This window comes from Microchirus variegatus (assembly GCF_963457635.1).
Source record: "Microchirus variegatus genome assembly, chromosome: 8".
In the NCBI taxonomy this organism is placed as follows: Eukaryota; Metazoa; Chordata; class Actinopteri; order Pleuronectiformes; family Soleidae; genus Microchirus; species Microchirus variegatus.
Window position 1 is genome coordinate 16,941,725 of NC_139809.1, and position 16,005 is coordinate 16,957,729.

Genomic DNA, 16,005 nt, shown 5'->3' on the forward strand with positions numbered 1-16,005 from the left:
ACACTTTCAAAATAAAAGTTTTTCTTCTCACATAAAACAATACATATACCACAGTATAAAGTACTCAATTATACTGTGGTAAAATTGAGTACTTTAATTAATATTCAATTATTAATAAAAAACATGCAGAAAAAACTCAGTTAAGTAGCAGGCTGCAAGTTTTTGTCACACAGCTGAAAAATTAACCTGTGCAATATTTGCATAACGGAGGGGATAATTTAATCTATTTATATGTTACTGCAGATTTAATCTGGAGACAGCATGTGTGTTTTTTAAAACCTGAGGTGATGATGATTATTATTATTATTTTGTTTTTTTGGTACTGATATTTTCCTATTTTGTCTGTAATAGTATTTTTATAGCAAATTAAAATCTTTCATCCGCTCAACGAAAGCGTACATACGTGTAAATAATGACCAAATCATTTAATAAACAGAAATATACGTGTGTAAACTCAGTGTTCGTCATTCATTTTTTTATACTGCTAACTAAATAATCTGCTAACCACTGCTTCCTCCTCCTCCTCCTCCTCCTCCTCCATCATCATCATCATCATCATCACATGGCTGCAAACCATCACCACAGTAAGTTCAACAGTTTGGATAATAATTACACTTGACTTTACATTATATCATCATACTGCTAATTCAAAATATAATCCAGGATGATATAACTTACCCTTTCAAAGTAAAAGTGTTTGTTTCAATATATCTATAAGACATTTCATGGGTTCTTCCTGGTTTCACAAATCAATTACTCAATCAATCAATCAACCAACCAACCAACCAATCAACTAACCAATCAATCAATTGCTTTACTGATGTTTTACACAAACGTTAAATCTTTTGTGCACTACCATCAACATTAACAAAAACCATCAACTGCCTATTCGGTCCACTAGATGGTGCCAAAGTTCTCACACTCACAACAGCTATCTGTGACTATTATCGCTGAAAATAAATTAAACACTATGCAAATACGCTGTAATTTTTTGGCAATGTCACCATATCTCCGTTGATTCCCACCTCTACCCCATTTGTGTGACTACTTCCTGTTAACACTAATATATTGAGATTTATTTTTATAGGATCAACTAATATGATGAATTACTCCATACAATACAATCATGATCGCAAGCTATTAACTACTTCCTGTTGACGCCAACGCTACAAAAGTAGCAAAATTGTAGGAAGAAAGACTTCATAAAACTGTGTATTTTATTTTACTATTACATTACTATTGAGTAATAAGGCAAACGGTTTTAAGCAAACATTTTAAAAGAGTTCAAAAGCCCAGGTCTGTGGCTCTTATTTTGAAAGGAAGTGGTACTATGTAACTTCCTTTGGTTTTAGCTGCACAGTGTGTATAATGTATATTTTATTTAAAGGTGCCATATGTAAGAATGTGGCCAAAAACAGTTACTACATCCAAATTAAAAATACAGAGGTCTTTTAGGTTTCGTTTTCTGACGTAACTGGCAACCCGTGGTTGCTCGGCAGGCTGAGACTCTACTGACTGCAATGATTGATAGACTGTGGTAGGTGGCGCCACATGCCAAAACATGATTTCAAAACAAACATGATTTGCAGTCTGCAAAATATTTTTTTAATGCAAATATTTTGTCTGTACTGTTATTGTTGGTGAGTTCAGTTTGTTATATGAACATTATTCCTGAGTCTCTGTGACATATTAGGAGGATTTTATGGCCAGTTGCTTTAGATTTATTACATAATGCACCTTTAACCACAATAACTACTAAATGAAAGTATATGTATTTTATTTGTCTAACTTGGCACATGAGTTTTAGGTACAAATCAGCTAGAAAAAATGTCATTATAGCCTCTTAACAAAAGACTCATCTAATAAAACCTACACTGTATTAATAGAACTGTCTTTATCTCACTGTTAGACAAGTTTTTCCAAGTGGAATCTGAAGTTTGTGTCACTTTGTAATGTTTCCAAGCCAAAGCCCATACAGAAAACCAGTCATTTTAACATCACAGCTCACAGGAGTTGTTGATCCACTGCTGCCTCCATCACTACATTTAAATGTCTTGTTTTGTGACTTCGGGGTTTGAAATCCTTTGTTTGGATTTTGCACAAACTGTCCACACGGGGCAGCAATTGACCAGCAGCTCCTGTGTCCCCACAAGCTACAAAAAACGCTGATTTTCTCTATGGACTTTGGTGCAGGAATGTTAAAGTTGCCCAAACTGAAAATTCCACTCAGAAAAGACTCATTCTATGAACGGCATACATATTACTGAGATACTGTGGAATTTAATCTGGTGCAGACTTGATCACGTGAGCCTGGTGCCAGCCACGCTTTTAACGAGAAAGAGCTTCTCATACAACCACACTCAGAAAAACCTCAACTATCACTGTGAGTGTGTCTCTAATCGTACATTTGTAATGTGTGTCTGTGTGTGTTGCAGATGGCGCTCACAGAGGGCACCGTGTTGCAAATAGAAGCTGTTTCTGAAAGCATCAACAACCTCACAGTAAGCACCATCACACACACACACACACACACACACACACACACACACACACACACACACACACACACACACACACACACACACACACACACACACACACACACACACACACACACACACACACACACACACACACACACACACACACACACACACACACACTGGTTAATGACTCCTGTCGCAGAGTCGCCCACAAAGCTAAACACTCGTCGTCAGTCGTGACAGAAGCTTTAGTCACTCGGATGAAAACAAAAAACTCTGAGGGGAAAAACATCATTAGGGCATTAACGCAAAAGATCTGTGATGGAAATTAGAAAGTGATGCTGTGACTGCTGGTGTGAAACCGACTTCCTGTGGCTTAAATGACGTGCTGTTGTTAGGCAGCCGTGGTTCTCCTTGCTCTGTTACAGGCAAATTTCTACATCTACAATCTTTCACCTATGAAGATGAAAACTGCTGTCAGTGAAATATTTAGCACACCAGCAATAGCTGGTGCTGGCCTCTTGCATCAAGAACCAGCATAAAACAGATTATGCTGCCTCTAAAACAGATTATTTCACCACGAGGCAGCCTTTTATGATTGGAAACGTACGTTTTTCAACCACCATTCACACAGAAGCTGCAGGCCCACTGCTGTGTGTCATCTACTGTAATCTAAAACAGGAATTGTGCTCAACGACTACGGAAACAGCCAAAGTGAACATTACTCCCGACCTGCAATATTCCAATATCTTCAAACTATCTGATGAACATTCCTCGTTATTAAATCATGTAAAACTACAAATAGCCAAAATCACCAAAAAATTGCTGTTCTATTCAAGATGGCAGCCCTCCGGTTGGACTTAGGGTAAAGACATAATTTATTCTTTGGACCGCCCTGACACGATTAACGTGTCCTAACTTTCATTCATGTACATGAAACTTTTTCTTTTTTTATGACCTATTAAATATATTTCTCATTGTCGTTAGCCCCTCCCACTTACACTTTCCCACATTTCTTGGCCGAACGACTTTCAGATGTACATTTACACCAGGATTGATACAGTCGCAAAAATGAATACGTTTTCAAAATTGGATCATAATAAACAAGATATTCAAGCTAGTGAAGTAGAATCCATTGCCAATGGATACCCATTGCTTCAGGGGGGGGGTTTATGTTTGTTACGAGCATGATACAACAATTACGGTGATCAGTCGGCCGTTGTGGTATTCAAGCTGGCTGCTGTACTATTTGCTGCTAGCTGCCGTTCTTTCCTGTTGTACCGTACCAAAAACCTAAATCCTCCTTTACTCGCCTACATTCCCACATTTTGTCGTTTCTCCCTGAAATGACACAAAGCCACTTTGAGCTAAGCACTTTGTTTACCCACCAAACCCTTCAGGGCCAACCCTGGTCCTCGAACCGCTGCTGACAGTGAACAGGTAAGATGAGTCTTCTGTTGACTTAAATAAAATTTCACAGGTTCCAAACACCACACCTCGCACTAACACAGTACCCCCCCTCCTCCTCCTCCCTTTGACACCCGGGAGAGAAAACCGATCCTTCTCCATTCGGCTGAAGGTTCTCCAGACATCAGGACACCAAAGACCGTGTGTCTATCTCAGCAGGACAGGGGTCAGGAGCAGCGGGCAGGCCGTGGACGTGGAACTGCAGAAACTTCCAGACCCATCCTGGTGAGTAGCTCTGCTCAATTTTGAGCTCGGTTACAAATTATATTACCATCATTCCATTTCATTGCACCATATTTCTGTATGCATGCATCAGTGGATTGAAGATTTCTTGTGCAACGCTGACAACCAGTCATTTATTTGCTGGTAAATAAGAGAAACATTGGTACCATATGGTAGGACAACACTGTTTTCTACGCAGCTAACAGTAATCTCTTGTTTTACCAACCATATGTTCACTTCTGATAACGTCTCACTGTGCAAAATCTGTTTGTAGTGTATCAGGGAAACCACCCTCTGATCTCCTGCCCTCCACCGTCAGTCCACCATGGGCCAGAACATCGGCAAACCCGCGTCGAAACCCTTTCAGAACTCAAACCCCTTCCCCGCGTTCAAGAACACCTACAAGAGAACCGCCTCAGACGAAAACTCGCCCATCCCACCGCGACCGCCGAGCATCTTCGCCACACTGAGGAGACTCCCCGTCGCCAAGCCCAACGATTTCATACCACTGTTCAACGACTGCGTCTCTGCCGCCTCATCCAAAGTCCAGGAGTACATGCTCTTCAAAGACCCAGAGGACAAGTTCCGCCCGAGCCCTGAGGTGCTCACTCAGGTAATGTTACTCTGATGATGATGATGATGAAGGTGGTGGTGGTGGTGGTGGTGGGTGTTTAAGGTCCTGATCTCCAGACACGCTCAAGGAAGTCTTGATGCGATGACAAAGAAGCGACGTCTAGTAGTTTTTGTATACGTCCAACATGACGGCCACCCAAGAGCAGCTGCTCTACAGAGTTCCCCTGAGCAAATGTCGTTAGGCGCCATCGCCCCAAGAATACGTTTTCCTTTGCTCTGCATACATAATCCCGATCATTGGTCCTGGCTGGTTGTAGGTCTATTCAATTTCTTATGGAGGCCTTTTGGTCACACCTTGAGGAAGCGGGAGGTGACTACACCCTTTCCAAACTTGTATTCAATCTCAAATGAGATTAAGATGCAGTCTGGCATTAGTCAGGCTACTACTGACTCAGAAAAGAAGTTTGTCTCACCGAGGGACATTAAGAACCTTAGAAAACCCCGTTCAGACCTGGTATAAAAGTTCCGTCCACAGTGATCCGATTGTGTTCAGATCACGCTTAGCTCACGTCTGAACACCCCCAATGTGTCCTGAGATCACAGAAACCACATTCAGAGGTGGTTTGAGGACACACATGAACACAATCTATCCTCAGGCTGGATTAGAAACCGCCCTCTCTTGGGGCAGCGGTGGCTCGGTTGGTGGAGCGCCTGCCCCATATGCTGGGGCTGAGTCCTCGCTGCAGGCGACCCTGGTTCGAGTCCCGCACCAAGTGGTCTTTCCTGCGTGTCATTCCCCCCATCTCTCTGCCTCCCGTTTCCTGTCACTCTATACTATGCTATCATTAAAAGGCAAAAATGCCCAAAAAAAAAATATCAAAAAAAAAAAAAGAAACCGCCCTCTCAGATGACGTTGTCAGATCAACGTTAGTTTCTAAATTGGTAGGTGACTCACACTCAGGGCACCAGCGAGTGCTGTGCCAAACTTTTTGACATTGTTTGGATGAGGAACCGGTAGGGTTGCCGTTTTACTAGTAAGTAAATATTCAGAAATGTCCAAGCCAGTATTTGGGAATGACTAATCTCATCTACCTGAACTATAATCAACCTGTTGTCTGATGTCTCTTGCCCCAGGTCTTCTTGATGACCTACATATCCCAGAGCGTTTGCCTCAACATGACGGACACCTTCAACTGCACAGCCATGACTCCCCAGCAGCGCATCCTCCTCGGGGCTGACTGGGTCTGGGCCTTACTGGAGAAGCCCACCAAGAACCCTCGGATCCAGATCGCCGTGCAGGTCCTGCACCTGCCGGATAAAGAGGACCCAGAGGAAAACGACGTCCCCCCAGAGGTCTTAAGCGAGTCGCTCCAGATGGCCCAGAAAGAGTCCAGCAACAAGAATATGCACGAGAAGTTAGTGGACTTCTGCACCTCCGTCGGCAAGGACTGCTACGCCCTCTTCTTGTTCTTCGGCAAGAAGAATGACAGGGCAAACATCTACGGCGTCCTCAGCAACAACTTTGAGGCGGCAATCGGGAAGTGCGCCAAGATTGACAGACCATTTATCGAGAATTTCTTCAAAGGTTCACGGTATCTCCACACACCTCCAGGAATGATGCAGTCTATTGTCACCAAGAAAGAGGAGGATCCTCTCACCCTCATGATTAAATTTAGCTAAATCAAAGGGACTCGAATCCAAAACCACCAAACAAGACCAAAGCCTTGTACACGACGCTCAGAATTCTATTAATGAAAACAACGTCCGTCTGTTAAATCGTATATATCGACAATAACGACAAGCGTTTGCTCATTAACTAGCGAGCTACCTACTCAGCTGGGCTTTTTGCTGAATATGCATATACCTGTTAGCATTATTAGCATAGTGGCAAAACAGGACAGCCTAACAAACAGAGTAAAAACAAACAAATTAGTCATGTATAAACACTAACATCAGGGCCTTGTGTGAAATATCAGTGTCCACACCACTAATTTATATCGTTATTTATATATTTTTACCCATTTGATGCCGTGCAGAAAACACAGAAGCATGTTTTTCTCCATATCCTGTTTCACTGATGTTAAGCAAAGAAATTTGAAGCTGAAACGTTTCCCATTTAAAGGCCTTAATTATTCCACTGATAGTTTTAAGCATTTTTAGGCATAATAAGAGGGGTGTTTTTCAGGGTTTTTTTCTTCAAATGAAGGCTGTGGTATCTGTAAGGACTAACTTTTATGTGCAATAGCAAAGAAAAAAAATGTTTAAGAAGGGGACAAACTTTCATGTCATTTCATTTCACACAGAAATGTGTTAATATATATATATTAACTATATATATATATATATATATATTAACTACAAACAATAAAAGGTTACTTATTGTCTAATATTTGTCTTCCTAGAAGTGAAAGTCAACATTTGTCAAGTGTCATTAAGTTAAACAAATGTTTGCAACAAAGTGGTTGCTCAGGGGTTTTTTAAGTGGTGATTGTATGACGTACTAAGTTTTATTCAGTTTTGATTGACCATTGATTTCTCTGTCATAAGAACCCAAAAATCCAGGAAAACATTACATTTTACAGTCGTATATATGTATATTTACACGTGTGTGTGTGTATTTATATACACATATACAGATACACACACATATATATATATATATATATATATATACACACGTCCTCACTGGCAGCCATGTCATAAAACAGCTCAGTAATTTAAATATAGTATTAAAATGATTTAAAGAGAAGTTTATTTAAGGACGATTAGGAATACAAATATAAAACAGTTATGATCTCTACACATGACAAACCAAAGCTTTACAAAAAAAAGGTACAAAACTATATTATTATTTTTTGTTGTAATTTCTTCTTTAAACACTGTCCTACGAATTCCTTTGCTTTCCAAAATAAAAGCACCATTTTCTAAACGGGAATGTTTCACTGTAGACGTGCTCACTTTCTTGTACCACAGACACGATTCGGAGAGAGACGATGACTAAAGACGGCTCATAGTTCATCTTTCAGACCTCGGCGTCCACACGTGCAGGCGGCGGCGTGGTCGTCCGGCTGCGGCACCAGCTCCATGTCTGCGTGCTGTAACGGCCGACCGCTCTGTCTCTCCGAGTACATGTGCAGTACTTTGTAGTAGTAGCAGTAGAGTCTGCTGGGCTGCAGCAGCTCTCTGGCCGCCGCCTGACCCGCGCGAGCCATCTCCTGCGCCTCGCCGTCGTTCTCCTTGGCCCACTGGACTTTCTCCAAAAGGTCTGACAGGTTCCTCTTCAAGGGGACGTAGTGAGTGCCCGCCTTTAATTGGCTGTAGAAATATTCGTAGTACTGCGAGTCCTGCTTCAGGACCAGGCTGTTCCCGAGCATCAGGTACGGGAAGCGGTACGCCGCCACGGTTCCGTCCACGTTCACCTGGTACTTGTACTACAATGAGAAAAAAAAGGTGTTTATCGCAATATCACTCCACGTTTTTATCCATTGAAAGACGGTATCCACGATGACGTCTCCTCACCTTAAAGAAGTCGAAGAATCCAATAAGCGGCGATTTGCCGACGTCTTTCTCCCTGTCCCTGAAAAAGAACCAGCCCGTGATGCCCGCGTCCAGCAACTCGGGGTTTTTCTTGGACATAGAGACGAGCTGCAGACGCTCCTCTCGACTGTCCCGGCCACGGAAAAACGCCCGCGCTGTTTTGTTCGCCCACGGAGGCCCTGAAGGAAGGTGATCGGACCATTACCGGTGAACGTGACGACGGGGATCAAAGACCTCAAAGAGGAAGGTAGGCCTTAAAAAAGGTGCTTGACTTGTTTTGGGTTTATTTTTTATTTTTATTTTTTTGTAACTTTACATTAACTAGGAAAATAGGGTTTCAACCATGAGGACACATGATGCCTCAGGTTAGGGTGGTTGCTTAGTTTGATTCTAATGAAGTAAAAACTGCAAATATAGGTGCGGTTAAGTCAGTACATATCTGACTGTGAACATTTCACACCAATGTACCCAGTTAAAAAGCTGCATGAATAGTTTAGAAGAATAGATTTGGCTTCACACAAACAAAGCTTTAAGTTTAAAGAACCAGACACAGACACGAAAGCACCTTTGATTTTTGCCACTTAACAAAATAAAACACCTGCTCAAATCGATAAAAAACTTAAGAGTATATTTGCCGCTTTATCTTCCACTGGAAACAGAGGTTTATAAAGCCGCACGCTCTCCCACACCAAAGTCCATAGAGAAAATCTGTGTTTTTAAGCCCCTGAGTACACAGGAGCTGCTGCTCTACTGCCTCGTGTGGTAGCTTTGTGTCACTGCAGTAAATCAGCAGTACATCGTTTTTCTCAATGGTGTTTGGTGCAGGAGAGAGCGAGTGGGTGGTTCTATGACGTCAAAACTTGGCAATTTAATTTACCAGAACTTCCAACATTCTGGGTTTACAACAAACCTAAAATCCAGTTACAGAAAGACTGTGTGTGTGTGTGTGTGTGTGTGTGTGTGTGTGTGTGTGTGTGTGTGTGTGTGTGTATGTGTGTGTTGTACCTGTGTTCCCCTGGATAGACAGCAGGTCATTGGTGACGCCTCTCATGGTCTCCAGGGTGGAGTGCGTGACCTCGTAGGTGGGAAGCACGATGTCCCGAGTGTCTGTGGAGCCGCACCACGAGAAGACCGGGAAAGGGTCCGTCCTGCTCGTCTCGAGCGGCCAGTCCCCGACGTTGATGAAGAACTCCACATCGGGCACCTTCACCTACAGGGTGACAGGAAGGTCCAACGAAATTAGCCTTAAGGCCACTCAGTATACTCCTGCGTTAAATGCTCTACGTAGGTTACAGAGACCCCTCAATGTCGTCGGAGAGCCTCTACGTTGTTTTTTAAGTGTCCGTCAAGGGACAACGGAGACGGCAAGGGCTGCGATTGGTCTTCAGGACAGGCCGAGCTAACGCTGCTCTGTGCCGGCCACTCTGAGCCGATCACCGCCGACTATAAATACGTCATATCTTAAAGATGCATTATGTAATAAATCTAAATCAACTGGCCATAAAATCCTCCTAATATGTCACAGAGACTCAGGAATAATGTTCATATAACAAACTGAACTCACCAACAACAACAGTACAGACAAAATGCATTAAAAAAAATATTTTGCAGACTGCAAATCATGTTTATGTTTTGAAATCATGTTTTGGCATGTGGCGCCACCTACCGCCGTCTACCAATCATTGCAGTCAGTAGAGTCTCAGCTGCTGAGCAACCACGGGTTGCCGGTTATGTCAGAAAACGAAACCAAAAAGACCTCGGAATTTTGAATTGGAATGTAGTAACTGTTTTTGGTCACATTTTTACATATGGCGCCTTTAATTTCAGGTGAGAAACGGCCACTGTTTCAATGTTATTCAATGTCTTTCTCTCTCGGACGCCATTGCTCACTGTAGCCAAAAGCACAACAACCTTGCGTAGCGACCCCTATCCAGCACCACGACGGAGAACTATGAAGGCCCGAGGGGTCTCCGTGGTTGCGCAGCTGGAGAAGTATAATGTGGCCATTAGCCGTCGCATCATTTCATGTGCAGAAATTCAAATAAACACTCACTCACCTTTCTCATTAGCGAGTGCAGCATCTCGTCTGAGAACATCTTGAAGTCGGTGTACTTCCCCAGAGTGCGTCGATACAGCTGGTTGTCGATGATGGTGTAGTGAACGAGTCCTCCGCGGTTTGAGAACCTGTGAGGCACTTCCTGTCTGAGGCGCTGCAGGTCCACGGTGGGAAAGGCTTTGAAGTCGGCCAGGACCTGAGGCTCCTCGGCAGGACACTGCATGGTGCTCTGCCACAGGGAGGCGTCGGGTTCCGGACAGTAGCAGTACTCGTGGTAGACCGGACCTGAACAGCAAGAACAATCAGAACCACGGGTTAAATGACACAGATTCTCCCACGACACTCACATTTTAAAGATAAGGCAATATTTATGGGATTGTTCAGGTTCAAACTGATTTTAGCCTCTAATTAAAATCAATTAAAGGTGCATTATGTAATAAACCTAAAGCAAATGGCCATAAAAATCCTCGTAATATGTCACAGAGACTCAGGAATAATGTTCATATAACAAACTGAACTCACCAACAACAACAGTACAGCCAAAATATTTATATTAAAAAAATATTTTGCAGACTGCAAATCATGTTTTGGCATGCGGCGCCACCTACCGCCGTCTACCAATCATTGCAGTCAGTAGAGTCTCAGCAGCTGAGCAACTACGGGTTGCCAGTTACGTCAGAAAACTAAAACAAAAAGACCTCAGTATTTTGAATTTGAATGTAGTATCTGTTTTCAGCCACAATCTTACATATGCAGAATATTTCTGATTCCATTGTAATATGACACATTATGACTTGAAAATGCTCATCAACACACAGTCCTAGTGATTTATTCTGAAGTGCAATAAAGGGGGAGCCTGCATGTTCACAAAAAACTGCATTTTAAGGATGTGTTGCCACTTTGGGTGAGTTTGAAACAACAAAGTCCACAGATTAAATGAGCGATTTTACATCGCAGCACACAGGCGTTAATGATCCACTGCTGCCTCCGTCAATAAGTTGAAATACGTTGTTTTTTTCTGACCGTGGTGGTGTTTGGCGTTCTTTGTTTAGATTCACCACAGTGACACGAGCATGTGAAACAAGGCAGTGGTCGAACAACGCTTCCTGTGTTCTCAGAGGATCAAAATGACAAGTTTCACTTCGGTGCAGGAGCAATACAGTGGATAAATATTCATATACAAGATCCTTGCACTGGGTAAGATTTTATTAGGTAAATACAGGGTTGGCTGATATAAAAATCGAGGACTTTTTAATGACTTTCCAGGTCCAATTCCCTGAAATTCAAGGACAGAATGTACTGACACAGCTAAAACGATCAGAACTGTATTGTGGAAAAGCGGCAGTACTTCTTTCCTGCACAAAATAATTCAAGCACTTTAATTGACCCAAGTTTATTATTAAGGGCGATTTTCAAAAACTTTCAAGGGCCTTGGGAAAAAAATTAACAATTCAGAAACTTTTTAAGGATTTCAAGGACCTGTGGAAACCCTGAAAGTAGCTGAAATTCCTAAAATAAATAGATAGATAATAATAAATAATAATAATATTAAAATCCATTTTAAAAAGCTGAAATTTGTGTAAACACAATCCCAACAGGCTGACCGAGGCTCTGCTGAAAGAACAGCACTCACTTTGCATATATTTGGTCATTCAGTCGACTGTGTGTGTGTGTGTGTGTGTGTGTGTGTGTGTGTGTGTGTGTGTGTGTGTGTGTGTGTGTGTGTGTGTGTGTGTGTGTGTGTGTGTGTGTGTGTGTGTGTGTGTGTGTGTGTGTGTGTGTGTGTGTTGACCCAACAGTCACTTTGCACAGCAGCCATTTCGTTGTAGGAAAATCGCAGGATTTAAATAATCAAATTGTGGCTTTTGACCTCCTGCCAAAACATATCAAAATGGCTGCCGCCCAAAGAGTTCACGTAAGGATAAGGACTTCTTCCTTGTTGCCATTTAAAATCAACCTGAGCTGACATGAGCTTTAAAGTGTGCCATAATAACACAAACCTGGTAAGACGTAAGGAGACCTGGCCACAGCAGCATCCTGGTGGAGGACCTCCACCTTCAGACCCTTGAGCGCCGTGCCGTAGAGGCGGTACCTCACCAGGAAGGAGCCGTCTCCTCTGTCCAGAGGCGGAGGGACGTGGATGCGGATGTGCTCCTTCTTGTCCAGGGAGCTGATCTTGACTTTGAATGTTTCTTTACCTGATGAAAAAAAGTGTTTTAGTGACAACGTTCACAGTCGTAATTAAACTTTATTCAGATTGCGACGTTCAGGTTTGGTCCTGAACAATTAATCGAGATTTTAATCAAAACCGGAATGTGGTGAGCGTAGGGCTGGGCGATATATGAAAAATGTATCGTTATCGAAATTTATGGCGATAATTGACGTCATTTTGCCTTTATCGATACATTCGATAATTAAAAAAAAGAAAAAAGGAAAACAAAATAAAAGTTGTTTTTGGATGTGTGTGTAGGTAGGCAGCCTACCTGTATGTTCATGTATCTTTAAGACACTCGGACACTTCATCAGGCAAATGGTCAATTATGCAAATTAGGCAATGACGTCAATTAGCAACTTCAAACTTATCGTTAATTTATCCTTATCGAGGTGAGCTGCTCAATATATCGTGATATTGATTTGAGGCCATATCGCCCAGCCCTAGGTGAGCGGCAATTTTCAAATAGCAAAAATCTGATAAAGTCTACACAACATCAACTGGGGTTGCCAGGTCTGTGGTCCTCCCCCATCCTAAAGCATTTAGAAACAGGTTATGTTTCTAAACATTTGACAATGAGACTGCAAATTGCAACATACATTTGTTTTTTTTTTCAAGTGTAGAGGAACTATGGTGGCCTTCACATGACAAAAGTTTGACTTTCTTTTTTCAAGTTTTTGGGCTGAAACAACTACTCAGTTACTTAAAGGTACCATATGTAAGAATGTGGCCAAAAACAGTTACTACATTCAAATTCAAAATACCGTCTCTTAGGTTCATTTTCTGACGTAACTGGCAACCCGTGGTTGCTAGGGATCTGAGACTCTACTGACTGCAATGATTGGTAGATGGTGGTAGGTGGCGCCACATGCCAAAACATGATTTCAAAACATAAACATAATTTGCAGTCTTCAAAAGATTATTTTAATGCAAATACTTTGTCTGTGCTGTTGTTGTTGGTGAGTTCAGTTTGTTATATGAACATTATTTCTGAGTCTCTGTGACATATTAGGAGGATTTTATGGTCAGTTGCTTTAGATTTATTACATAATGCACCTTTAATAACTTAAGTTCATTATTCGCTATTTTTGAAGAGTTAAAACAAGTGCTGTGATTGTTTGGCTTCTTAAGTGTGGAAATTTTGTGGACGAAAACAAGACATTTGAGAACCTCATTTTGAGGTTTTTGGGAAAACAGTGATCGACATTTTCTGACATTTTATGAACAATTAATGCCTTTTGGAACTGCTTCGGAACTATTTTGGACCATATATTAAAAGCTACCAAATATAGTCATTTGCCTGGTAAAGGGTTCAATTTGATTGGAGCCCATTTTTGAGTTTTTAAAACTTTCGCTGTAAGACACAAAAACATGGGCTAACTGCTATGACAGTCCCGGCTACCGTAGAAACAACATGGCGGCTTCAATAAGGCAAGACCCTTATTTAAAACAAGCTAGGAAAACCGAACCTGTTTGGGTTTTAAAGCTATTACAAACTTATATAAACATACTCATGGGTAGCACAGTTATCCCTCTCAATTGTTACGCAAACGAGTGTATTAATTACCCGGCGACGAGGTGAGATTTCCTCCCTGGGAGCCGACCGCCTGGATGGTGAAGAAGCGGACCGGCACCACCGTGTCCGGGTTCAGACCTGGACCCCAGATGAGGCATCTCTCCGGGGCGATTCCTTCACGTTCACAAAGCGCCAGGTTGATTAAGCTCGTACACACGAGTGAAAGCACCAGCCCGCGAAGCACACTGTTCTTCCCGGGTCTGCGTGAGTCCACGCCGCTCCGGAACACCATGTTCCTTCCTCCTCAAAAACAACAACCGTAGTTTACGTCCAATCTTTCCCGTAAAGTTTGGATGAGAAAGTCCTACGACGACATGTTGGTGTGCATGGAGGACACGCCCACTTGTTCAGCGACGCTTTCACGGGAGGTCGGAAATTTCGATTGCGGACCATGAACGCAGCACGACACACGACTGAAAACCACATCAACGCCAACATTTTTCCCACATTGATATATATAATAGTCTAAATCTAAATATCAAATGTTACACCTAAATGTTAAATGTAAATATACCGGTGTTTTGTGTGAATTCCCCCCGATAACTTGGTTTTAATTTGTTACTTAAAACGTCAAAAGTTTTTTTTATTTTGGTACTTCCGGTTATCGCCAGTGTGTATTTGCATATTAGCTAAATATTGAGTTTTACCCAGGAAATTTACATTTAACATTCATATTACACATAAATGCAAAATCTAATATTGTTATTACTGTTGTTGGAGGAGGAGAAATCAGCAACAATCTGTTGTTTTTACATTTTTATTTTTTAAAAATCATTTTATTTAGGCCTAAATCCCCAGTTTGACAGCAAAAAAAGACAAACACGGCAATAACCAGCACGCACCACTTTGTATAAAATCAGCTGTGTTCACTGAAGTGACCAGAGCAGCTCATCAGTAAGAAAAGATGTTTTCTGTTTTGTGTCCCAGCTTGTCCAGATTTGGGAGACAGGCGTACTGTATCATTGGTGGAGGACCACACAGGACAATGAGGACATCTGCAGACGGAGCAGGGAGGTGGTCCTTGATCATGTCGTAGTTGACAAACCCTGAGCTGTAGCTCCAGTCTGAGGAAAAAAAAGGCAAATTTTTGAATCAGAAAAATCCAGACTATAATAGTGAGAGGAGACAGACTATCGTCTCTGCGGTAAGCTAGCATGATGATGTGAACCAACCCCTGCTCTTTTAATGAAACACAAATGTCAAAATTAAATGAACCATTGTCAAACTACCACACATGACGTGTGCTAGCATGAAAATAGACATACCAACCCCTGCTTTGTTGAGACTGGAGCGAAAGTTAGCCAAACTCTTGCCAGAGAGATAAGCTAGCACCTGGCTGGAATGTGAACTAACTATTTGCTAATAAAACTCAAAAGACTAGCTAAAGTTAGCCAAACTCTTGCCAGAGAAATAAGCTAGCACCTGGATGGAATGTGAACCAACTATTTGTAAATAAAACTCAAAAGACTGGAGCTAAAGTTAGCCAAACTCTTGCCAGAGATATAAGCTAGCATATGGATGGACTGTGAACCAACTATTTGTTATAACACAAAAGTCAACAGACTGGAGCTAAAGTTAGCCAAACTCTTGCCAGACAAATAAGCTAGCATATGGATGGACTGTGAACTAACTATTTGTTAATAAAACACACAAGTCAAAAGACTGAAGCTAAAGTTAGCCACAGTTGAGGTAAGCTAGCATGAAGATTGACCCGAGCTAAAATAAGCAAAACTATCGAGGCGACATACAAGTAAAACAGAATAAGACTGAACACTGCACCAGGAGTGTTCAGGTAACAAAAGGTGGAATATATATTCCGATGAAGAATATAAATATGTAAATTTATATATATAAAAATATGTAACAAGGTTCATTTCTG

At 41.8% G+C, this 16,005-nt stretch overlaps 3 protein-coding genes across 3 annotated transcripts in view; 2 read left to right on the forward strand and 1 right to left on the reverse strand.

The window, feature by feature from the left end:
* ppfibp2b (PPFIA binding protein 2b) overlaps positions 1–4,470 on the forward strand; it is a gene marked incomplete at both ends in the record, with an annotated part of 61,709 nt that extends 57,239 nt beyond the window's left edge. Inside the window, 3 exons of the mRNA XM_083894233.1 lie at positions 2,436–2,501; positions 4,110–4,175; positions 4,447–4,470. Coding sequence (XP_083750359.1) covers positions 2,436–2,501; positions 4,110–4,175; positions 4,447–4,470 — 156 coding nt within the window. The remainder of the gene's footprint in view (positions 1–2,435; positions 2,502–4,109; positions 4,176–4,446) is intronic.
* Positions 4,471–4,497: 27 nt separating this feature from the next.
* On the forward strand, positions 4,498–6,425 carry rep15 (RAB15 effector protein; the record flags this gene model as incomplete). Its single annotated transcript, XM_083894234.1, has 2 exons — positions 4,498–4,785; positions 5,880–6,425. 2 exons carry the CDS (start codon positions 4,498–4,500, stop codon positions 6,423–6,425), a joined length of 834 nt encoding a protein of 277 aa, XP_083750360.1.
* Positions 6,426–7,752: 1,327 nt separating this feature from the next.
* On the reverse strand, positions 7,753–14,390 carry poglut3 (protein O-glucosyltransferase 3). Its single transcript, XM_083893948.1, has 6 exons — positions 14,118–14,390; positions 12,339–12,536; positions 10,340–10,623; positions 9,288–9,492; positions 8,265–8,461; positions 7,753–8,176 (listed from the first exon to the last, which is right to left on the reverse strand). Exons 1-6 carry the CDS (start codon positions 14,356–14,358, stop codon positions 7,754–7,756), a joined length of 1,548 nt encoding a protein of 515 aa, XP_083750074.1. The 5' UTR covers positions 14,359–14,390; the 3' UTR covers position 7,753.
* Between the last annotated feature and the right edge of the window lie 1,615 nt (positions 14,391–16,005).

Bases quoted from the DNA above. Each gene is read 5' to 3' on its own strand.
- poglut3 (XM_083893948.1), bottom strand. From the start codon at position 14,358: ATGGTGTTCCGGAGCGGCGTGGACTCACGCAGACCCGGGAAGAACAGT. The intron at 12,537-14,117 runs GTAATTAATACA...TTTTTTCATCAG, and splicing joins AAATCTCACCTCGTCGCCGG to GTAAAGAAACATTCAAAGTC. The intron at 9,493-10,339 runs GTGAGTGAGTGT...GTCACCCTGTAG, and splicing joins TGCACTCGCTAATGAGAAAG to GTGAAGGTGCCCGATGTGGA.